This window comes from Rhodnius prolixus, unplaced genomic scaffold (genome assembly GCF_049639745.1).
Source record: "Rhodnius prolixus isolate KJV_2025 unplaced genomic scaffold, Rpr scaffold_2, whole genome shotgun sequence".
Lineage (NCBI taxonomy): Eukaryota > Metazoa > Arthropoda > Insecta > Hemiptera > Reduviidae > Rhodnius > Rhodnius prolixus.
In genome coordinates, this window is record NW_027411592.1 from 31104230 (window position 1) to 31128992 (window position 24763).

Below are 24763 nucleotides of genomic sequence, written 5' to 3' on the forward strand. Positions count from 1 at the left end.
TTAAAAACAACTAAATAAAAACCCTTTATGGTAAATAATACGCTTTTTCAACCGATGTATTTCATATTTAATGTGCATATATAGAAGTTTGAAAGTATTCGGTTAAATAGAAGAGCAACTTTACTAAGCTTTTGATATCTGAAGTTTTTTACAAATTGGCTTTTGTTATCTCTAATTAAACATGAAGTGCCATCTGCCATACGCTATTCTTCACTCTTTTTTTTCGAAATGATGTTAACAGTGATGAGAATTTCCTAAAGAACTGAAAATTTCTATTTCTTTTTTTGATTGGTAGCAGTCAAATTTCCGTGTCCTTTAAATTACATTGTGTAATTAATTTTAATAACACACAACGTACTTTTAATGTTTCACGACATTAACTGGTCTACATAGTCGGCGCTTCAGTTTAGTGTACTATAAATATAGAGATATATTCTTGACCCTTACGACGCATTTCCTGTTTACATCCATTAAACATGGTAATCCTTTTAATTTCCAAATTGTAGTTCATTGTTTTTGGTGACTGATTTATACTTTCAATAGAATGAAAAAATAAATGCCATTTCAGTCGAGTAAAATTTATTTTGCCGAGCTTTCGACCTAGGGGCTAGGTCATCTTCAGGGCTAGTTTAGAAAGTAATGCTTTTACATTTCAGGGTTGGTGTGTCTTCTGTCTTGTCTGTTCATGGACTGAAATGGCATTTATTTTTTCATCCTATTATTCCAAATTGTTGCTATGTATTTTATCATTTGTATCTGTATTATGAAAAGCATTCTGCACAATTATTACTTCTCGTAGACCAATAAATATCTCTACAAATAAGTTCATTAGCAACCAAATTAGGCATCCGACTCATCTGGTCATTTGTATAATTCTTAAAACATATTTCAAATGTAGGGATGAAGTATAAATTCTCGCTCTTACTGCACTGTTTAATGAAAGATTGTTGAACTGGAATTTGATTTTAAAAATAAATTTGTACACGTTTATAAGAAGCATCTTTGTAGAAAAAGTTAAATAAGTTTGTTCATTTGAAATAATTCCTTGCAATCTATAAAATGATATTGATTTTCAAATTATTTGGGAACGTAGTTTTACCTGCTGAATCAAAGAGCAATCGCCTGTTCTCCATGTTGTAATTTTCCGATACATATGTATTATTTGAGAGAGTTGGTATTACTTTTCTATGCGGAGGAATATACTCGAACTATTCAGGCCCAAATAGCCCAAGAAGGACGTGAGCCCAGACTCAGGGGTGTTCCACCTAAAACTTAAAGGGGTCCGAGCGACCAGAATAATAATAATAATAATAATGGAAACCTTCCACAATCATTATCATGATGCTAAACCTGATTTCATCCCAGCTCAAACTGTCACTTAAAAGATTTATTGGTGCTTCTTCCTCTCTGTAACTTACTCTGAAGAGGTCATATAGAGTCTTCACTCTATCCAGTGAGACATTCAATCAGGAACCTGCGATATGTCCGTGAAAGAACAACACATTTCAATGTTGTCCTTGAAGGATCCCCAATTAGTATCTTAGATTGTTGAGAAAACAGCTTAGACCCCTCTACGTCAATCTGTTCCAACCAAAGATTCTAAAACACTTTCTCATACCTTAAACAATTGTCATTAAATAGATTGGTGTTTTCCCTACATCTCACTGACTTCAAAATGAATCAGACGTGAGTTCCATTTTGTAGAGTAGTTTCTCATATTGTATAGTGTATTTTTCGGAGTAAAAAGATAATAACTGTCGTAAGAATATGTTGGGTTTTGATAGAAACAAAAATTTTCAGAAAATTTGTCCTAATTTTAAAAATTGCTTTAAGAGAAAGTCATAAACATTTCACAACGCGAGAATTCTGATTGCACTCTAAGTTTCTATCAGGAATGTATAGAACGTTTTCTTAAGGTAGGATCTCTCTATTCCACTCGTTCGGGAATAAGTTGCTAACTATGTCGCACGCAATCATTGAGTATCCGCTCTTATTACATTGTTTTTCAAATAATTATTATATTTTTACAGGATGTGTTTTATTGTATGTTAAGAAATTTATTTGAAGAGTACAAATTCTTTCCACAATATCCGGACAAAGAATTATTTATAACTGCACAATTATTTGGCGGAATTATTGAACGAGGGCTCGTTTCGTGAGTAACTATTTTATGTTTGCCATTACTATTGCACTTTATTAATTTCAGTAATACATTTGACCTCATTAAATTATGTTTCAGAGATTATAGAGAATTGGGAATGGCTCTTCGCTATGTTCTTGATGCCCTAAGAAAATCTCATGATAGTAAAATGTTCTATTTTGGAATTGCCGCTTTAGATAGATTTAAATCAAGACTTAAAGAATATCATAAATATTGTGAACACATAGTTAACATTCCGCATTTTTCTCATTTTCCTGCCCATTTAATTGAGGTATGAGAATTAATTTTTATTAGCGTAGAGTAACTTATTTATTTTTTCCGTATTTAACGTTCAAACTTTGGCTGTAAGTATTTGGAGTATGGCTTGCAATCTGAAGAACCACCTAATCGTCCTCAAGGCCCTATCGTACCGGGTGGATTATCAGCTGTAACTACTGCTTACAAAACCATTACTCAGACGACGGGAACAACAACAACAACAGTTGCTGTTACAAAGGCTACCACAACATCAGTAATTTCCTCAAGGGTATGGAACTAAGCAATTTTTTTTTTAAAGAAGTGAAATGTCCAATAATTTTAGTTACTGCGATGCCAAAGCAGGTTTAAAGAGTTCTCTGTCCATGTTTCTAACTGAGTGCTTATTATTGTACCACCAACACGTCTTTTTTAAAAAAATAAAAATGGAATAAATCTTGTTTCTATGAAATTAACTTTATTAAAATAGGGATACAATATTGGATATTTTCTACTTTAAATCAATCGATTTAATTTCAAAACATTATACGGGTTGTCCACCATTCATACCAAATCGTCTCAAAATTAGCATTTCTGCATATATCTCAGCGTTTTCTGATTTATATAACCGGGAAGGTAATTTATTGCGCACTTCAACCCACACAGGGTTCCTGGGTTCGAGTCCTCCAGCCCTTGGATTTTCTTATGGTTAAGGTGACAGCTGCCTTATCAGTGACCTTCTGTACGGGCAGATTAGCCAACTATCAGCAGTTTACTTTACCTGATGAAACTCAGAAAAATAAAATGTTTAACTTTACTTTAGTCATGTGCTTCAATTTTCCGCCAGTTTTCAAATGGCTGATGCTTTGTAAAATAGATTTTTCCCAACAGGAAATTTTCAATTAGATTCGAATTAATTGAGGATTGTCATTAGCTCATGCTTCTTTTGGCCGTTTTATTAAAATTGTCTTCTATTTATGTCTTGTTACTTCTACTGTTAAGGTGTATTGCGGTCATGTCAAATTTATTTAAAATTTACTTAATTTAGTTTTTATGATATAGTCTGTTACGTTTAAGTATGTTTTCTTCTCACAATTGGAATCTACATGTTCCATAAATGTTTACATGTAATGGTTTCCAGTGTACACATAAGCGTACACAGTTATTTATCTGAAAAACAGTATATTTATTTAATGTAACACCAGTTAAAAATATCATTTACATGACTTTTCCTGATTTCTCTGTAGGAAGTATTCTAGAAGTTTTTCACATGTTTGGAAAATCGCTACTGTCCTGACAGTTGCGGCAAACATCTCCGATTACAGGTTGCATACTCTTATCAAAAATGCGTTTGTCACTTTATCCTTCCTTTAGCTTACTATTGGACTAATTTTCATTAACTCGTCTGAGGACACTTGGGCTGATATAGTCATCATCCTCTTCGATAATTTCTTCAACAGTATTTCTCTTATTTTTATCAACACATATGCCTATGTACAAAAAAAAGCAGATTTACCGTGTGCTTTCTGAATGCAGCTGTTTTTCGTCAGCTGTGTTTACGACAGCAGTTTTTCTAAATTGTTGGCATTACATAAATATAATTTCAAAGTACACTGACACCAAAAGCTTATCCTTGCCTTTTTAATAACTACATGATATTTTTAAGGAGGTTTTGGTTGAATTCAATGACAATCTAAAATAATCATTAAGGTGAATCTAAATTTGGATTTTTGAAGTACTTAATTGAGAATTACGAATGTAAGATTTCTATGGTCAGATAACTCTCTAACGTTGCGATTTTCATGTTAGTTATGTGAGCTAACATGGATCAATGTTACTAGTTCCGTTATGAAATCAAATGCGGTAAAGTCAAATTTTAATTTAAATCGAAAAGTGAATATGCGGTCAAAACCCTCCAATTGTATGCTCCTTGGATTGGTGTTGTTGTAGTGGCATCCGAGGCACATCGCGTTGCTGACAACAGGCAAAACAATATTCATTTATTATTAAGTTATTCATATTTTATAAAATGTTACAATCTCTGTCAAAGTAAGCTTATTTGGAGGAAACAAGATAACACGACTGGAGTAACTATTGCGTTATTATTTAATTATATTAACTATAAATTTACGAAAAATCGCCGTACGTTCAAACTTGAAATTTCGTTAGGGGTAGGGTACCTTCTTCGCGTCCAATATTTTTTATTCGATCGATTCGATATTTAAGACTGTGCTTATTAATTTTACGACTATTTTCTTTACTTAAAAAATGATTGGAACTTATTCTGTTTTAATAGCCTTCCATTGCAAATGCTACAAATATTGATACTCTTTTGGTGGCTACTGAAAAGGAAGAAAAAATGGTAGCCCCTCCTGAAGCGTTGCAAGATAAAGTTGCATTCATATTTAATAATCTCAGCCAGTTAAACTTGCCAACTAAGGTAACGATTTTTGTTTATCAAAACAAAATAAAGAAGTAATAACAAAAATATTAATATATATATTTATATTTATATTTCAGTGTGATGAATTAAGAGAACTGATTAGTGAAGAATATTATGCCTGGATGGCGCAATATCTTGTAATGAAAAGAGCAAGTATTGAATTAAATTTCCATGTGCTCTATTCCAATTTTTTAGATGTTTTAAAGGTACCAGAACTTAACAAGCTAGTATTGCAAGAAACTTTTCGAAACATTCGTGTAAGTATTTCCCTTTTATTATATATTTATGTGAGAAAAGTGTGCCTGAACAGTTAGGACTATCTAGTTTTCTTTTTGTTTTTTTTTAATTGGCATTAGGGAAAATTTGATATATTTTTCGGTAATAAATTAGTCTACGCATCAATTTTATACTATTTTACATTCTCTTAAGGAGAAGTTCTGCAACTGTCAAATTTTTGGTCACAGCTTTTACAGGAAGTATATATTTTAAGATTGAAATAGTAGTTTTTGAAGAAAAATTCATTGCTTTTTAAAAAATATTTTGAATCCAACTGTTGCAGTTGCTCACCCCCAGGGGGGGGATACCTGATTTAACGGTTTTTCCCTATAACAAGTGTACTTTAAAAATAGATTTTTTCACTTTTTAAATATTGTTTCAGAATACTAGCATTTTATTTAAACTGACTCATTATGTTTATACATATGTGCATATACGAGGGTCGTTTGAAAAGTCCGTGCAAAAATAAAAACTACTTAATTTTTTGGGGTAAACCTTTTTTATTTTTCAACATAGTCTCCTTTTAGGCTTATACACTTCGTCCAACGCTGCTCTAGTTTGTTGATCCCTTCCGAATAATAGGATTTGTCCGTCTGAAAAATAGCCATTCGTTTCTGCAATCACCTCCTCGTTTGAATAAAATCTTTTTCCCGCAGGCCATTTCTTCATATTGGGGAACAAATAGTAGTCCGAGGGAGCCAAGTCTGGAGAATAGGGGGGATGTGAGACGAGTTGGAACCCTATTTCCATTAATTTTGCGACCACAACTGCTGAGGTGTGAGCTGGTGCGTTGTCGTGATGGAAAAGGACTTTTTTGTGGGCCAATCGTGGGCGTTTTTCTTGCAGCTCGGTTTTCAAACGGTCCAATAACGATGAATAATATGCACCTGTAATAGTTTTACCCTTTTCCAGATAGTCGATGAGGATTATTCCTTGCGAATCCCAAAAGACAGTCGCCATAATCTTTCCGGCCGAAGGAACGGTCTTCGCCTTTTTTGGCGCAGATTCCCCCTTGGTAACCCATTGTTTAGATTGTTCTTTGGTCTCAGGAGTGTAGTGATGTATCCATGTTTCATCCACAGTGACGAAACGACGCTTAAAGTCCTGCGGATTCTTCTGGAACAGCTGCAAACCGTACTTGCAACACTTCACACGATTTCGTTTTTGGTCAAGCGTGAGCAATCGCGGCACCCATCTTGCGGATAGCTTTGTCATGTCCAAATGTTGATGCAAAATATTATGTACCCGTTCATTCGAGATGCCCACAGCACTAACAATCTCACGCACCTTCACTCTTCTGTCATCCATCACCATATCATGGATTTTATCAATGATTTCTGGATTAGTAACCTCAACAGGGCGTCCAGAACGTTCAGCGTCACTTGTGTCCATATGGCCACTCCAAAAATTTTGAAACCACTTATAAACTGTTCTAATCGAAGGTGCAGAGTCACCATAATGTTTATCAAGCTTCTCTTTAGTCTCCTGAGGCGTTTTGCCTTTCATAAAGTAGTCAACACACGAAATTCTTTTTCGTCCATTTTTTGAAAATCACTCGACTTCCTCGATTCAAACGAATGCCAAACACAAAGAAATAGACCGATCTGGCTGAAACTTGGTGTGTGTTCTTCCAAGAGATGCTGCTAACTAAACTTAACCTCGATACGCGCCAGTGGTGCTATCTCTTTGACTTAGCACGGACTTTTCAAACGACCCTCGTACATATATTAACTACTTTTATTTGAAACATTTTTCTAAGAAAATTAATTTCAGTCATTTCCGAGGGAGGGGTTTTGAGGTTCTTTTCCAAACTCTTATTTCAGTGAATGTGCGGTACCAAATATATTCCAAAATTTCCGAATTTGAAAGAAACATTAATTTAAATCTTTTATGACCCGCTTCGAGATTTTTTTTTAATCTCCCGAAATTCATTTAATGCCCTCTATAGTTGAGTACTATTTTTCTGAATTCTACTTCACCAAATTTTTATCTCATTTGAACAATAAACTAAGAACATAAATTGCAAGTTCATTAATCGGTATTTTTATTTTATTTATTTATTATTTTTATTTTATTTTTGTTTTCTTTAAGTTTCTCACTCTTCAAACATTTCAATTGAAGTAATATTACGTTAATTTGTCTTAACAGGTTTTGCTTCGTTCTGATAAAGGCATTGCAAACTTCTCTGATCGATCACTTCTAAAAAATCTTGGCCATTGGTTGGGTATGTTAACATTAGGAAGAAATAAACCCATCTTTCATAATGATCTAGACTTAAAGTCGTTGTTGGTAGAAGCTTATAGCAAAGGCCAACAAGAACTTCTATATGTTGTTCCTTTTGTCGCTAAAGTACTTGAATCTTGTGCAAAAAGTAGGGTAAGTAATTCTTTTGTAAAAATTTTGCTTCAAATTTCTCTCTCTCCTATATATATATATAATATCAGTAACTAATCATTATTTACAGGTTTTTAAACCTCCAAACCCATGGACAATTGCTATAATGAATGTTTTAGCAGAACTTCATCAAGAACCTGATTTGAAACTAAATTTGAAATTTGAAATTGAAGTGCTTTGTAAAAACTTATTACTTGATGTTGCTGTGAGTGTCTTGTATTAATATTCGTGAATAATAATTATTTATATAATATAAATGGTTTTAAATCCAAAAAAATGTAATAAAATATGTATGAATTAATTATTATGAAACATTTATAATTATTTCGTTTGTTAACTTAAATATTTTTAAATTTTGTTTTAGGAATTACATCCTAAAGTTTATTTGAAAGATCCTGAGAATATGAAACATTTAGAACACCAGTTATCACCCCCAAAGATAAAAGCAGAAGTACAAATATCAACTCCTGTGCCACCTCCGCAGACTCCTACTCAACCTCCACCGACACATAATGGTAACTTCGACTATATTATTAATTATATATACAATATATTCCAACAATACATATATGTGTGTAATGAGAGTACTATTTATTCGTATGTATTGTTGGAATTTATAGTGACATCAAAATAGTATCGCTTGGACATCTGACAGAAATTTTTTGACTATTAAACGGTACATAAACATTTTTTTTTTAAACAATTTTGTGTTCATGCAGCTTTCTTAAATGAATCATGCTGAATATGATTTAACCGTAATTGCAATTACTAATTAGCCCATCACATTTTGCTCAAAATACAGGAATTAAACGAAAGTTTATTCAATGAAAATACAGGATCATTATCACGATCACTGTCCACTTGAGTCCAAACATTAGAATTCTGCTATTTACTGCTTCTGTTACCATGCTTTAAGAGGTCCTTGGAATTATTATCTAGCTGATAAAATCGTATATTGTTCGGATGTAGCTCTTAAGAATAACGACTACGGATATATTTCCTTTACAACTACTCAAAAAATACATTTGAATAAGTGACAGGCCTTCATGTATGTCAAACAATACACGAAATTAGAGAAAAGGTCAATAAATAAATTTAAATTTGAGGTACATTAATATCTACGGTCCTTGTTACCTACAGCCATTTTTAGTGCTTTGCCGGGACCGAACTCTCTCATTGCAGAAAGCTCTGTGAAATACTGGTCTTAAGCTGCAAGAACCTCCTAGAATATATTTTATACGTATATGTATTTCATGGGGAGACTGCCACTTTTCTTGTATGACCGCTCTCACGATTCGGTAAGAATGAAGTACTTCTACCTGCATCTTATAAATGCAAGGAATTTTTCCCCCCCCTCAGCTGTGACGTCTATAGCCACAAAATATTACATTGACCAGAAGTTACCACCTCTGACCGGCATTGATCCTTTACACTTCATTCACACACAAATACAATATATTAATCCAAATTAACGTATACCTAACACAACTGATAAATCACGCACTGTTGCAATAAATATCCATCCAGTTAAATACACACGCGTCTGACAAAACTTGCACTTAAACAGTCATTAGTAGCTATTTGGGGTATATTCCTCGCACCCTATATCACTAGTGTAATGAGAGTACTATAAATCAGAACTTCTAGAAAATAAGATATAAAACAAAAAGAGGATAAAAGAAATAGACCTAGTTTCGTAGGATTTTCATATTCTGACATTGGTTGCAACTAAATACTTTACAACCATTCGGCGGTACATTTCTACATTGGTAAAATTGTTAATAGCGAAACGGCTTCGCAGCCTGTGTCGTAATTTTTTCAAGGAATTCTTCTTTTTCCGCATCATATTTTGTGCATTCTATAAGGATATGCTCTATAATTTACACAAGGAGTGCAGCTTGGTGAATTCTTCACTCCTATTTTGGTTAAATATTCTTTGCAAATACCATGATTTCCCGTAAGTCTACGAATTATGCGGCATAATATTTTGACAACTTTAGTCCTGTTAAACCACGGTTTTCATCCTACTGAAGGCTTTAGGGTTTCTTTTTGCCACTTTTCCAGACCCTCCACAATTGTTGCAAATAAATTCCATAAGGAATTTAAATGTTTAAAGATTAGCCTTCTTCTGTGACTCTCTTGGCAAACGTATCAGCAACTTCATTTCCTTTAATATCTTTATCTCCCCATCTCCACACAAGAATCCTTACTTTTCAATTTATGACATGTTGAGACAATCTCTGTATGGATGACGGTGGCAGATACTTGTTATTTAGTGTAATGTACTTTCGTAATTTAGTAAGTGCGCTCCGGTTGTCTGTACGTATTGATGTATCTGTAACATTATTAGTCAGTCGTTCTTCAAAACCCTCGAAGATGGCGACAAACTTACAGGTGTACACAAGTGCAGCATCTGCTAACTTGACCATTTCCATTACTTTCCTCCGGGGGTTACACTAGCTGCTACCACGTCTATTATTTATCTTGGATCCAGCCGTAAACAGTTGATCTTGTATCTTTCCATTTGGTGTGTATTTCCTTTAGGAATTCACTAAGTTAGGACTCGTGTTCTTAAGGCCGGCCAGCTCCTATATAACCGAAGGTTTTGCGAGATTTAACTTGGAGTTGTAAATAGAGGATGTCCTACCAACTTTCTTATTATTGTGATGTTTATTATTATTATTATTATTATTATTATTATTATATAAAACTTCTTTCCCACCCTCCTTTAAAGCGTTAATAACAATTTTTCGTGTTCTGGAGTCCTCAAAATCTGTATTTTCGGAAGAAACTCATTTTCTAAAATTGGACATGATCGTAAAACTCACTTTTTTTACTACGGAAAAAGTTTAAAAAGTTTTAAATGATACATTTTGTTATTATTGTTATTAACATACATATGAGAATGTTGTTATTGTATTTGCAGATGAGGTTGCTCCGAGAATAACAAATAGTACACCAACTTTAGCACCACTGAATCCTCCAGAACCAAGGTTTAGTTACACCCAAATTAACATATCTAGTATTTCAAATTTAGCTCCTCACATAATGATAAATAATCAGGTATTTGTGTGTTTAATATTTCATTATTTTAGTTCTTTATTCTAATTCAATAATTTGCATAATACTTTCATATTTCCGTTACAGTTAACATTGCTTCAAACGCACCCTCAGTTGAAACAATATATTAGACCCGCAGTTGAAAGAGCTGTTCAAGAATGGATACATCCTGTAGTAGATAGAGCAGTGAAAATTGCCGCTACCACTACAGAGCAAATTGTCAAGAAGGTGAATGTCATATCTTGCCATATATTATTGCTATTAACATTAAATTTAGATATTTATTACAAAACATTTTCTCCCATATAGATTAGCTAGGTTTTTTTTTTTTCCAATAGTTAACATTAAAAGTTAAAATCCCTGCAAATCTTGTCTTATCCTGGAGGCCATTTCCACACTGTCTGGTCTAAAACATTTCGCAGTTTTTTTGGGAACTAGAGGGAATAATTCAACTTTTTTATATATCTTCATCTTTTGCATTAATAAGTTACTTGATTTTAGTGGCTTATCTTTTAGTCAATCATTACAGCTACCACTCTCTAAAGTGTGGGGCAGTACTTTTACAATTGCAATAATACAAGAAATTTTCTAATTATGTTATTCCATAAGAAGGCTTCGCGGATCTAGCACTCTACAGAAACTTATACTGGCTGGCATTTGATCAATTCTTTCTATAACTGGAGACGATAAATTATTGGGCCTTTATTTCCATTTATGTTGTTGCACTAACACTACACAAACGGACTTATTCCTTTACAAATTTAACTGTTTCTATTTAGTTAAATTTTTTTGATGGAGTGATGTTCTTCTTAAATAGTATTATGAAAAGAGAATGCAATAGAAAAAGTAACTTATAAAATTGGAGGGCTTAATATTTATGTTCATTTTTCTGTATTTATTATATTCTCAATGTCCTTGACTGAGAACTGTGGATTTAAACTATTGTAAAATAATAAATACTAATTTTGTATAAGTTCATAATGGATACATTTTTTGTAAATTGTGTATTGAATTTTCCAGGACTTTGCACTAGAACCTGAAGAGAATAGAATGAGAGTTGCTGCCCATAACATGGTGCGAAATTTAACTGCAGGCATGGCAATGATAACCTGTCGTGATCAACTCTTACTGTCCATTAGCAGCAACCTCAAAGCTAATTTCCTGGCAGCACTTCATGTAATAACATAAATATAAAAAATTAATATATTACATAGATTAATTTGTATTACACTTAATTATTTTGGTTTAAAATTGAATGCCAACGAATCCTTACAAAATTTATAATTTACAGAAAAACATCGGTCATTACAGAAAGACCTTTTTATTTTACATTGGGATAAATCATAACCTCAACCATCAATTATTTCTGAAAGAATAAGAATACATAATTAAGGAATTCTAAACCCCTGGCTCGGTGTTCACTTTTAATTTTGTAGGTCATCGTTCGCTAGAAAATATTAACATCTTTACGGTTGAATTTTCCTAGAGAGAAACATTCTTCAGAACAAGAAGAATAAGGAAGATAGTGAATAATCAATCAGCCCTTAGATTTTGAAGAGAAGCGAGGAGAAGTCTTTTTATAGAAATTAATTTCTTTAGTAAATCTAAATGTTTCGGGTGCTATTGAAGCCCTTCATCAGGAGTTTCGTTGGATTAGGACATTGTAACCTTCGCAATTCTCTTCACATGCTATGTGAAGTATACATATAACTGTATACTCAATACAGTGTACGGTTGCATTGTAAAAATTTCCTCTTCCTATAAGAAGCTCTTGTGGTGAAGAGCACCATTGATATCCAAAACATAGAGAAATAATTAAGAATTTTACATTAAAAAAGTCAAGGAATTGCCTATTATTTTAGGCGGTACATAAGTGTCGTGGACGGGGAACAAAAGCTAATAAATACTTCGCTATTAAAATTTTACCAATCACATAAAAAGTAGCTACTCGAACTGAAGGTAGTTTTTAGTCTGAACTTGTAATAACTACTACACCAAACCCGCTTTTAACTTTCTCTATAAAATCTTCTCATAAAAAATTAAATTAAATTTCGTAGATACAAGAAATTAAACTATAGAGGATTGAATTTGTGATAACATAATTTTGGGAAATTATAGACAAAAGAAACAAATTTTGATTACTCAAGAATACTATGAGTTATGCGAATTGGACTGATTCATTCTATAGAAATCAATAAAGTTTACGCTTTAGTTATAAGGTTTTTCTAAAGCGAATTTTAATATTTATTGTTCACAATGTGTTTGTGTGTGTAGTGCAGGATAAATATTACTATATTTATATGTCGTAGCATGACAGCAATCCGAAACCTGTCATAAACATTAAAAAACGTAACGATGTATAAAATCAGCGATTTTGTTTTCCTGAAAATATTTTAAGTTAATGCAGTTTTTTTTTTTTTTCTGCTGTTAGAATGCAACGGAACAACAGAAGAGTCATGTGGAACAAGCTGCAACTGTCCTTGCGCAAGAAAATATGGAGTTGGCTTGTTGTTTTATTCAAAAAACTGCAATAGAAAAAGCTCTTCCTGAAATGGATAAACATCTTCTTCCAGTAAGTATATAGCTTTTTATTACAAAAGAAAGCTTTCATTCATATATTCATTTATGTCTTCAGAAATTCAATCATAAATATTTATACATTTTCGTATATTATTTATATTTTTACGAAAACTCAATATCATATGACGTTACAGTTGTGAATAATACTATTGTGACATAAATAATACTAGTGCGACAAGATAGTTTATTTCAGCGTGAATGGGAAAGTGTTCCAAAACTACTGTTGCCAATGATAGGAGCTCTAAAAAATATATAAATTAGTAGTTTATTATATTTCTAAAGAAAAATCATCGCGTTCTCTGGCTGATTTAACTGAAGTCAAGTAGATTTTACAGGAAAATAAAAATAATGATTTAATGTATTTTTGACAATTGAAACAAAAAATCTGGGTTGGACACTTACAGAACTTTCTCTTACCTTAAAGAGTTTGTTGGGTGTTTACCTACTTATCTAAATTTTCTTGAAACCTTGAATCTGTACCAAAAAGGAAGTTGTTGGCTTCGATGTTATGCTGTAATAGATGCTTCGGTTGAAAGAAGCATGAGTCTGCTTTTTCCATTAAAAAAAACACTTATGCTCAAGCTTATGTAAAACCGTTAGGACACTATTTATCCAATTCAAAGAACTTGAAAAAGCTGTATTGGACAGTCGCACATCTTTTGCCACAAATTTTAACAGCACATTTGGTATTCATACTGAAAAAATAAATAGCACTTTCCAGTACCTAAGTTTAGTGTACTTAATTAAAGTGTTCTAGACCTACGAAGAGTGTGAACAAAGTCTGAGGAAAATCATTAGTTCATTAGAAACATTTAACAGAATTTCTCAAATTTAATACTAAATTTAACCAAGTTTATTTGACTTGAATGCTTTGTTAATTCTAGGCTACAGTTAAAAAATTGTACGTTCCCAATCACAGTAGCCACTGCTTTCATGCTGCATATATTTTGATTTTTTTATGCGTTCAAAAAAAAAAATCACGTGTAATTTACAGTCAGGAAAACGATAAATCAAATAAATCAAAATTATTCATAAATAACAGAGATTTTGGCTTTAGTTGAAAAATAAAATTTAACAGTGACCTTAATAGAATATCTCAATAAAAAAAATAAATAAAAAAAGGTGTCCCCTCTTTCTGAAAGCTTAATGGGAATTTCACATGTAATTTCCAAGAACATTTTCGTATATATTTCTGGCTGGAGTGTTCTAAACCTATACGTTCTAACACTCATGGGATAATTCCTGGGTTCGGAGTAGTTCGTTCGAAGTTTATTTGATATAAAATTGTAGATTTACCCCACTACCTCCATAAAATAATGCTTGCATACCAAAAACTTGTTTGGAATAAGCAAAATATAGGTAATATTAAAATATTAGCTGATTAATCGTGTTTGGAGAGGGATAATTTAAGCATTGCGGATTAAACAGTGTTGCTTGTTTCACAGCATGTTTTTATATTTGTTTTTTATCCTTACAACTAAAAGTATAAATAAACAACCTTATTTTAACAGACAGAATTAGAAATTTCATAGAATGCCTTAAAACAAATAAAGAATTGAATTTCATAGAACGAAGAAAAGGTTGAAATTGATTTCATACATTAACTTTACATGGTATCTTACGACCGTTTATTGGGCATGACGTTCTAAACTCTTGAGTTCCAATCATGTGTCGCGAAACTCTTATGACCTTTGCTTATTCCTTTCTGACATTATTACCTTAATATTATTCTCATCAAACGACCTTCCATTCTACTGTAGTCTGTATTTGCTATGGCTTCTACTCTGCAGCTCATCTAGGCATTCTAAAGAATGGAATTAGAAAGAGTAATAGTTTCTAATGACCTTGAATAATATGACTCTAATGAGTCTAATGACTACGAGTCAGTAACCAAAAGCATAATTTTTTATAAAGGAGTTAAGCTTTTAGGCTAAACCTGGAATACTAAATCTATCAAATAGTCAAGACTTATGTCCATCGATTCGCGGCTTATGTATTTCTTAAAAATGTATAAGTTGAGAAACTTGAACTCTCTGCATCTTTATTTGCTACATTCAAATATTGGAGATAGTAGACTGAGTTAAGCGCTATTTTGCCATCTTTACTACTATAAGGACTATCTTAGCGTATTTAATATTAAACAAATTTATTTATAATTAATGTATATAATCTCATTATTTACTCCATTCTAAATTAACCATTTCTACTGTTTAAATTAATTAAATAAATATTGTTTTACTTCAGGAATTTGAGAGAAGAAAAATAGCTCGAAATGAAGGTAGAAGGTATTGTGATTCAAGCGTTCTCACTTACCAAGCTGAGAGGATGCCAGAACAGCTACGACTAAAAGTGGGAGGAGTTACTTCCCAGCAAACTGCAGTTTATGAAGAGTTAGCAAGGAACATTCCAGGTTTTCAGCCACTTTCCGAAAGAGATGCAGCTTTGTTCATTCCAAAACCAGTTGTACGTACATATAATATATATATTTAACTTGGCTTATTTATTTATATTAATTTCTAATTAGTATAAAGTTTATAATTTTATTTATTAGCAAATTTTATTACAAAAATCGTTTTCTAAACACGTCATCTCATAAACATACATTTAATTATTAAAAATATTGTTTCCGGGTAGTTTAACGTTTCCATAGACTTCGCTTTTATTTAATATAGTCTTCGTAATCGTCCCTACTCCAGTTTTGGGGTTAAATTAAGCTTCATCAATTCTTATATCATCAATTTAGTGCATTCTAATACTAATTTATTTCTTGCTCGGATCTTTCAGACGAAAGTTAGACCATAAATAAGGCTAAGGTCACAAACGAACTATAAAGTATTTATTCCAAAGGTCACAGTTCCTAAATAAGAGCGTAACGGGTTCTTAAAAAAAAATTAAAATTAAAAAAATATTTAAAAAAAGTTATGGATAATATTAAGGAGAGACTCATGTACAATGACTCAATATGAAATTATTAAAATACAAATTTAAAAACATTATAGTTATTATATGCCATGAAGCTTTCGCATCTGTGCAATAATCAGTTGTACAACCGGTATCCTCAGTTGTGTTCTGGTTGATTGATTGAAAATGATTTAGTGAAATTATTGGAAATCTAAGTCAATCAATCTAAAAAATAAACTCAAAATTCATCTTAGATTATCTCTAATGTTAGGTATCAAAAATCAGTTTGATTCTTAGTGTGTACAATTTATGTGGTTTTTAAATAAGTGAAGATGTATGTTTTCGCCTCTGATCCTATTGTATGATAGTAATTGCACGTAAGGCGTGCTTAGATTTGTAGGATTAAATTGTCTAATCCAGAAGAAAGTGTCGAGCTTTATTTATGAGGAATGTTAATTTAAATATTTAAATTTATTAACCAGATACTTAAATTTAATTAATAATCTTGAAATTTCGATTCGTGAGCAAATTTATAATAGAACGAGAAGGTAAGTTTATTTAATATTGTTGAGATTTTAGAACGGCAGGAAGCACTATTGAACGAAAAAATCCCTACATAATACTTAATAATTTGAATAGCCATTTTCGGAAAGGCGTCAACATACCTTTCAAATGAAATTCTAATGTTGTATTATAAATAATATGATTTTTGAGGGGTTACAAATTTGAAATATTTTATGAGTTCAATTTATAAACTATATCCAAGATATAAATAAATATCTTCATCTCCTTATTAATTCTAATATTTGGGGAAAGGTGACTGCAGTTTCTCCTAAATGTTCATATCTATACACGTATTATATGAATAGTGTTTCGAGATTAGATGTGTAGCCATAATCAGTTACCGGATATGAAAGCCTTTTTTAGTTTTCCGGGATTTTTTGCTTCAATTGCCTATTTTTATTTTTTTATCTACGATTTTCTCAAATAAAGGCAACTATTTGGTAAATTTTTACCAACAACTGTAAGGGTTGCTGAATAAACAGAGGCGCATGAATTTTTCAAAAATTTTGATTTCCTTAAAACAGTTTTCTAAGGCTCCGCTCTTTCCCGAAAAATTAAAGTTCCTTGATTTCCATTTCGATTAGAACGCTTTAACTGACAGTTAATATTTAACACTCACAAACGGGGATTTTTTTTTTATTTTTTTTTTAAGGGCAATATAGAAATTATTTTAAAGGAATATTCCGCAATGACCAGAAAAAGTCGACTTCTCCGAATTTTTTGGCGACTTTCATAGGTGCCTGCAAAAAATTATTTATTCGGATGAGTATATCCAAAGATAAAATGTCTATTCAAATACGAAAATCTATTTACACAGATAAAAAATGTTTTATGCAAAATATTTATTACTATAACTCTTATTTATTTGCTGTTATTTCTCTGTTCAGAAAAGTTCTTTTATTAATGTTTTAATGTAATCTATTGCATTAATCAAAATTTATTAAAGCTCTTTCGAAAGATATGTAAGGGTGAACTGAAACTCTCTTCTGAAATTTGAAATCTGTTGTTTATAGAGCTTCTTTAATTTATGTATGTTTTGAAAACCATAGATTTTTTCTTATTTAAAAAAAAACTTGACTGCAGTCTATTAATTTCAATAACCTCTATATCCCTGACATCTGTTGGAATCTATTTTTTATGTCTTCCTCTTAGCCACGAAAACTACTCATTCATTTACTTATTGAACATCGTCGTACAAAGAGTTTTCAACTTTGAAAATTTTGGGTAAAACAGGTTTTCCTGATTTCTAAATTCTAATACTACTAGGTGGCCAAATTCTTATTTTTTTTTTTTTTAAATTATTAAAACTAGTTTTTAAAATAATTCTTTTTTTTTTCTTAAATCAGTTTCCTTTTTAAATTTATAGTATGAACCCATTTTTTAGAACTTTCTTTTTTGTTATTGTTTTCACAAAGAATTAAATTACTCTTGTTTAAAAACAATCTTGCTTATGATTTGGAGCTCAGCTTGAAACTTATTCAACTCCCCCGTTGATCGTACCAAATCTAAGAGTAAGTAATCGTTAATTGCTCTTTCCCATTGTGCAGTTTATGTTTAATTTGTTCTAATTCGCGCACAGTTCCAGTGTGTATCATGTCATTTTATATTTATTAAACTGGCCGTAGCAAAGGAGGTGATCCTATTTTTATCAAACCTAAAAATCCACAACCTTAGTGCGATACTCAATCGTTCTCGAAAAAGCGGCATTATTAAAAATGCACAACTTTGTTTTCATGAAAGTAGTCTTAATTTAGGGGTGAGAACTTAGCAAATTTAATTATAGTAGTCGAAATAAATTTAAATTTTTCGTACCAAATAGTCTCATTTGTATACTTGAAATTAAGTAAAGTGTCACATTTGAAAAGTGGTAAAATGTAACCTTTTTTTTTTTTAGCTGAAAATAGATTATTTTCTTTTTTACACACCTTTATTTGCCTTTCATGTTTTCACTCCGGTTTTTGAATAAAATGCATTTCATGTAGCTAGCCATAACAGAGAATGTGAAAAGAATATTATGCTTTATCGCTCAAAAAGAAACTAAGTTAGTGTGAGATAATATTAATTTTGGAGATTATACATATTTTGGCTTTCTTCAGCTCTCAAATGATACTATAATTCATAGAGGTAGGCAAAATCTTGTGATTAATTAAGATGGTGATTTCACCATCTTATTAATTTATGATGTCTGAATTAGTCATGGAAAAAACAAACAAACAAATATCTTTTTAAATTTTTTTAAAAAAATTTAAGAATAAGTTAAGCAATTTATATTTTTCATAACTTGTACCCTGAAATGTAATGAAGCAATCAATGGTTTATGACATTAACAGCTAAATTTGGGGAAATGACATTAGAATTATGAGAAAAGAAACATTTTTTATCATTCTTTTTTTTCCTCAAGAGGTTTCAGAATGTGTTCTTGGTTCACACTCATTACTGAACATTTGAGTAGATCGCAATACTTTCTCCTAGAAATAAGAAAAAGTACAAATGAATAATAATCTGAAATCTATCATCTTCAAATTTTTCAGAATTGCATTTTGACTACATTGATTAGTCAAACATTTAAAATATTTCTTTGCAAGAAAGAAAAATTAAAGTAGCTATTGATAATTGCTGCATTTTAGGTTAGAAAGTTCTGAAAACAAAATGTTAATACTTTTTTTTTCTAATTAAAACAAATGTGAATCTAAAATAATAAATCGATTAACATATATTTTAAATAATTCAATAATTCGTAAAGGTTATTTATTGAACTTTACTTTTTGCTGTTGCTTATAATCACATGCATTAACTTATAGATTATTTAAACAATCTTATATTGTAAAGCAAGAATGGTATCACAGGATAAAAAGTATAAAAAATATGTATCTCAATTTGAAGAAGATATTAAGGTACTTCGAAAAAATATCCAATTAATATTTTGAATTCAGCATTTTCAAAATACATTTACGTAGCAAAATTTTATTAGGTATTTTTTTTTTAATCAGCTTTAACGTTATTCGTAGAAGTTTTTTAATTATAGAAGATTCATTGAATTATAGCTAAAAATTTATTAACGAAGTTGTAGTTGACCAATTTTTTTTTTTTTTTCTGTTTCAGGAAATGGCAGTTGTTTCATCGTTTCAGAACAATTCCACGCAATTGGTACCGTATATTGCTCTAAACATCTAACCCTATTTTTTTACTTGTTTTTAAATGAATAATTTAAATTAACTAAAAGCACTATCAGTTTTATAGCTATCTATTTTACATTTTTTACTTTATTTAAAAATGGATGTCCTATTGGAATACTTTAGATTATTATACTCACAAATTTTCTTTTCAGCCTTACTCATCAGGAGGCGATGAATTAGATTCAGTATTTGAGAAGCTCACATCAGAACTAGAACAATATGTGCAGAACGTTCTAGGTGCTCAAGTCCTTCCTCAGGTGCATAGTATAATGGATTTGCTACTCATGACGAGAAGAAACAGAGAAGATATTTATGCCATGAGTCTTATCCAAAAGGTAGTTTTTATAAAAAACGAAGTATTGTAGGGAACATGTTTTTGTACATTTTTTTTAATTTCCTAAAACATGTTTAGACTGTCGAAAGCTTAATGGAATTGTCTACTGGAGCAACAGCTTCTTTAGAACCAGAATTAATTCTTAGGCATCGTGAGGTGTACTTAAGAATTTTGAAGACTTTGCAAGACCCTCGTGCTTATGGTGTTCAGTGGACAAACAAACATGTTACAAGGTAAGATTAACATTTTCGTATTTCTTAAATAAAAGTACATCATTTATGATGTTAGAAAAAGTAGAACTTCACTGTGTTTAGTTCAATATTGACCTAATTAATTCAAAGCAAAGTATCAAACACAAATCAAACATTTCTGTCATTCAAAAACAGATGACTAATTTTTCCCATATGTTTTTTATTTTATTTATTTATTTTAATAATTTTATGTTCTAAATTAAAGTATGCCAGTTGTACATTTAGGTTTTGAATATTTTTTTGTTGGTTGATATATTAAATCATTAATTAGTTTAAATTATTGTTTTCATACTATTTCTCATTTATAAACGAACTTTCTGAACACTCGTACTACGCTACAAATGCGTTCCGTGCTATTTTAAAAATTGTGACAAACTGGTGATAGAACGCCGAGATACATTTCAAACAAATCACAAAAAACATAGATGCTTAACTTAAACCCTTTGAACCTATTTAACCCCGTCCCCAACTTGTTTGGTTTATACTTTTAATTTCCTCCCTTCTTTAAAGTTACATGACGTGACTTTAAAAGTAATGGTTATACCAGTTTTAAAACGCTCAATAGTTAATTGTTTAATGTTTGACTACATATACATACATTCTCTTACTTAGGGAAGAAATGAATTGGATTTTGAACAAAAAGAGGAAGACAAAATAATCTTAATTCTGGCAAAATTTAACAAATTATGGCTACTCTTTACACAGATATTTATAATATTTATTATTAATAATTTTAGAGAGGACTTTCTTAAAAATGTAGCCTTCACCTCTCCTAAATATTTCAAGAAGGAAATCTAATTGAGAACGAGTCCCATCCTTCTGACTGGGCCTTCCAAAGCTAGAAACGCTTCCTCCACGGCTGCGAATGATCTTCCTATTATATCTAGATCGTCGGCATAGGCAAGCAGTTGAACAGATTTGTTGAATATGGTGTCATCTGCCTGAATGCCCGATTCTCTTACCACCTTTTCCAGGGCCCAGGTTAAATAGGAGGCACGCTAAGGCATCGCCTCGTCACACAGCCTTTCCTGTTTGAAACTCTTCGGAGAATCCCTCTTGTATCCGACCATAACATACACCGTACCCCCGCCGTAATAGTCCGCAAAAATTGTGGGTCTTGAACATAGTACAATACAATTCTTATCCCCTCCAGCCGCAACTTTACCAAAAACTATCTTCTTAATGGTCCGTTCCAGAAGTAGTCTATCATTGTGTCTGTAATATCGCATTCAAGTATTCATGTGCAACTTGAATATTTATAATAATACATATTTGGAAGTTTTCTGACCATTCGTAAGTTTATGTAAACTTACTGCTACAAATCGTCCAAGCAATCCCTTAAAGTATATTCTCCGAACCTGAATGAAGCCGTTTTCCTAACCATCCTACTTATTTTGTGCAAATGAATTACAATTCAAGTTCGCATAGCGAGTAAGTTTACATAAACTTACGAGTGGTCAGAAAACTTCCAAATGTGTATTATTATAAATATTTAATGAGAATAAAACCGTTCAAAGCAAGAATCCTTAAAAGACAACGTGATTTTCCGTTTAAGTTCTTCCTCTCGATTTGACAGAAAAGATCTGTAAAAATCTGCAATTTGGAATTGAAACTTTATCGTTTTCTATTTTTTCGGTAACACTCTCTTTAACTTCTCATATGACATAATCAAATCAATGACACAAATCTCATATTTTATTGGCTTGATTTTCGCTTTCCGTGGTAGAAGGGGTGCAGAGAGTTCAGCTATTATTTACAATAATTTTTCATTTGTTATTCAAAATATTCTCTGGTAATCTGGCATTCCTAAAAACTAGTTATATTAGTTATTAAAGCTTTTCTATCTTGTGTTTTACGTTTGCGAATTAAGGATTGAAAAAATGTTATGAACTATAATTCATTTTTATTCTCCTAGGGTTGTTCTTGAATGCAGAGAAGAATACAGATACAATTTAGAATGCATCGATGTGCTTATAAGATCTCAATTCATCAATATGCCTCAATTTGATTTACATCTAGCACATGCAATGGACAATGGACAAAATTATGTTGCTGTTAGTTTTGCCATGCAAGTTATACGTCTATATTTATTAGACGATAGAAACAACCCGATTGTGACTGAACAGGATCTTTTTAATACAATGGAAATTCTTGTTCGTATCGCTTCACACATAAGGCCACCGCCGGAAGGGTAAGTTTTTTATTATAAACATATGTAAAATTCTTATAGAATATTTTTAAAAACATAAAAATCAGTGGCTATTTGGAAGGAATCTTATATAAATTCCAACCATGACGCTAGAAAAAACTATTTTTTTTCTAGGGTATTTTGATTGATCAGGTTGTTACTTTTTAGTGGTGAGTTTTTGGTTGAAAACCTTATCAATAAGATAATGTATTATCCCCTCCTCAAATCTGGTCATTTGTCTGAAATACTGCCTTTCGAGGTTCTTAAATAACTAAGAATAAGAATTTCAAAAAGTTACACCAATATATTCAAAATAAAAATAAGGTTTCTACGTTCATGGGCATACCAATCTTAGGAATAGGCGCCAAATAGACCTTATGCAGAACTAATGGGTCATCTGGATGAAAGTTATACAAGAATAATATCATTCTGATGACGTAAGTCTTTCTTACTTTCAAACCGCCAGTGTTAACTCGATATACAGATGGGCCTATTTTTCAAAACCATATTACCATTTTTAGGATTCTTTAGTTACTGTACTTCCGGTGGAAACTTTTAAGCCTAAAATCTATTTTGTAATAGATTATCTCAGTTGTAAGAGATACTTTTAATGTTATGCCGTTAGTAACTTCGTAGGATCAATTTCCGCTATTCTATCGTAGAATTCTCTGAAATATGTTACACATATGGTACCTACTACAGGTTATGCCAGTGTTGAATTTGGTGGTTTTATCAATTATATGAATTAATAGTGATAATATATTCTGTGAAACAGTAATACCCTTAAAGTCACATTAGATTATGACAATGTAGCAATTTTTATTTATTTAGGCTCACCCCATTAATTGAAATGCTGCGAGCAACTCATGATGCAGGGATGCTAGTGGAAAGAGCTCATGGAGGACCAGCTGCACATATTCTTTCCGGAATTTCGCAAGGAAAAGTATGTATACCAAATATTTGTTCCAATTTTTTGCTTACTATTAAGCTAAGTTTGCCGCAAGGTTGCGAATTTCTGATTGTTTTTGTATTTGTGTAATTGTATTATTATTTCTCTGTATCAGAATGTATTTTATGTAATGTCTACTGAGCTTGGTCTATGGACAATAAATTTTATATAATACTTATAGGCTCGTGAATACGATGATCCCCCGGTTTTGATTGAGAAGACTGAACTTTTACTAAGGGAATGGGTAAATATTTACCATTCTCCCCAAGGTACCAAAGATCCTAACAAATCATTTTCGGTGTTTGTTAATCAGGTACATATGAATAATAAATACTAAATGTATGTTTTATAGACAAATTTTGTTCATTTTTATAACTCTCTTTTTAATGTATTTCCAGATGAATTGTCACGGAATTCTTAAAACCGATGATTTAATTACCAGATTTTTCCGACTAAGTACTCAGATGGTTGTAGATCTTTGTTATCGATATCTTCCTGAAGTTAACGGAAGTGCAGCTACTACTGTTAGAAACAAAATGTTTCAAACGGTAGATGCCTACGTAAAATTGATTTCTCTATTGGTTAAACATTCAGGTGACCCTACTAATATGGCAACTAAAATTAATTTATTAAACAAGGTACTGGGTACTTTTTTTCGGTTTACTGAAATATTTTTTATTATTACTATTTGTCTTAATTTTTTGCCTTATTTTTAGGTCTTAGGAATTGTTGCTGGTGTTCTTCAACAAGATCATGAAGCACATCAGACTGATTTTCAGCAGTTACCCTACCAACGAATATTTGTAATGCTGTTTCTAGAATTAAATGGACATGAGTCTGTTTTAGAGACTATCAATTTCCAGGTACAGTATGATTACATTTGATTGTAAATTCCATGATCTCTTTTTTTCGTGCAAAAATTCTATTGATACAAATATGGCTTTATTGTAAGTATGCTTGGATTCCGTTTTTAAGCAATGATTTTTCATTTACTAGTCGCGGGATTAGAACTGGGGATCACCCACTTTACAAATCTACCCACGTTCGTGACCACTACACTAACAACTTTTCCACTATCCATATTTATTAAACTTAAATTAAATGACTTTCACTTATTAAACATCACATACAACCAGGCCCTGACGGGAATCGCCGACAACACAAAAGTTTTGCGTTATAACCACTTGCCTTATATGCAACATTGTAAAATTTATTTATCAAAGTTATTTAAAGTGAGACTTCTTTTTTTTTA

At 31.5% G+C, this 24763-nt stretch overlaps 1 protein-coding gene across 4 annotated transcripts in view; it reads left to right on the forward strand.

Annotated features, from left to right (window-relative positions):
• Not1 (CCR4-NOT transcription complex subunit 1) overlaps nucleotides 1-24763 on the forward strand; it is a 42644-nt gene that overhangs the window by 9590 nt on the left and 8291 nt on the right. For all 4 annotated transcript variants that reach the window (XM_074118944.1, XM_074118945.1, XM_074118946.1 and 1 more), the window contains exons 15-35: nucleotides 2031-2155; nucleotides 2240-2432; nucleotides 2511-2687; nucleotides 4692-4835; nucleotides 4916-5095; nucleotides 7263-7490; nucleotides 7579-7713; nucleotides 7873-8023; nucleotides 10435-10571; nucleotides 10656-10796; nucleotides 11589-11744; nucleotides 13000-13140; nucleotides 15393-15611; nucleotides 19716-19760; nucleotides 19942-20124; nucleotides 20202-20356; nucleotides 22290-22565; nucleotides 23394-23505; nucleotides 23693-23824; nucleotides 23910-24149; nucleotides 24228-24374. In XM_074118944.1, the coding sequence (XP_073975045.1) occupies nucleotides 2031-2155; nucleotides 2240-2432; nucleotides 2511-2687; nucleotides 4692-4835; nucleotides 4916-5095; nucleotides 7263-7490; nucleotides 7579-7713; nucleotides 7873-8023; nucleotides 10435-10571; nucleotides 10656-10796; nucleotides 11589-11744; nucleotides 13000-13140; nucleotides 15393-15611; nucleotides 19716-19760; nucleotides 19942-20124; nucleotides 20202-20356; nucleotides 22290-22565; nucleotides 23394-23505; nucleotides 23693-23824; nucleotides 23910-24149; nucleotides 24228-24374 (3417 nt within the window). The remainder of the gene's footprint in view (nucleotides 1-2030; nucleotides 2156-2239; nucleotides 2433-2510; nucleotides 2688-4691; nucleotides 4836-4915; nucleotides 5096-7262; nucleotides 7491-7578; nucleotides 7714-7872; nucleotides 8024-10434; nucleotides 10572-10655; nucleotides 10797-11588; nucleotides 11745-12999; nucleotides 13141-15392; nucleotides 15612-19715; nucleotides 19761-19941; nucleotides 20125-20201; nucleotides 20357-22289; nucleotides 22566-23393; nucleotides 23506-23692; nucleotides 23825-23909; nucleotides 24150-24227; nucleotides 24375-24763) is intronic.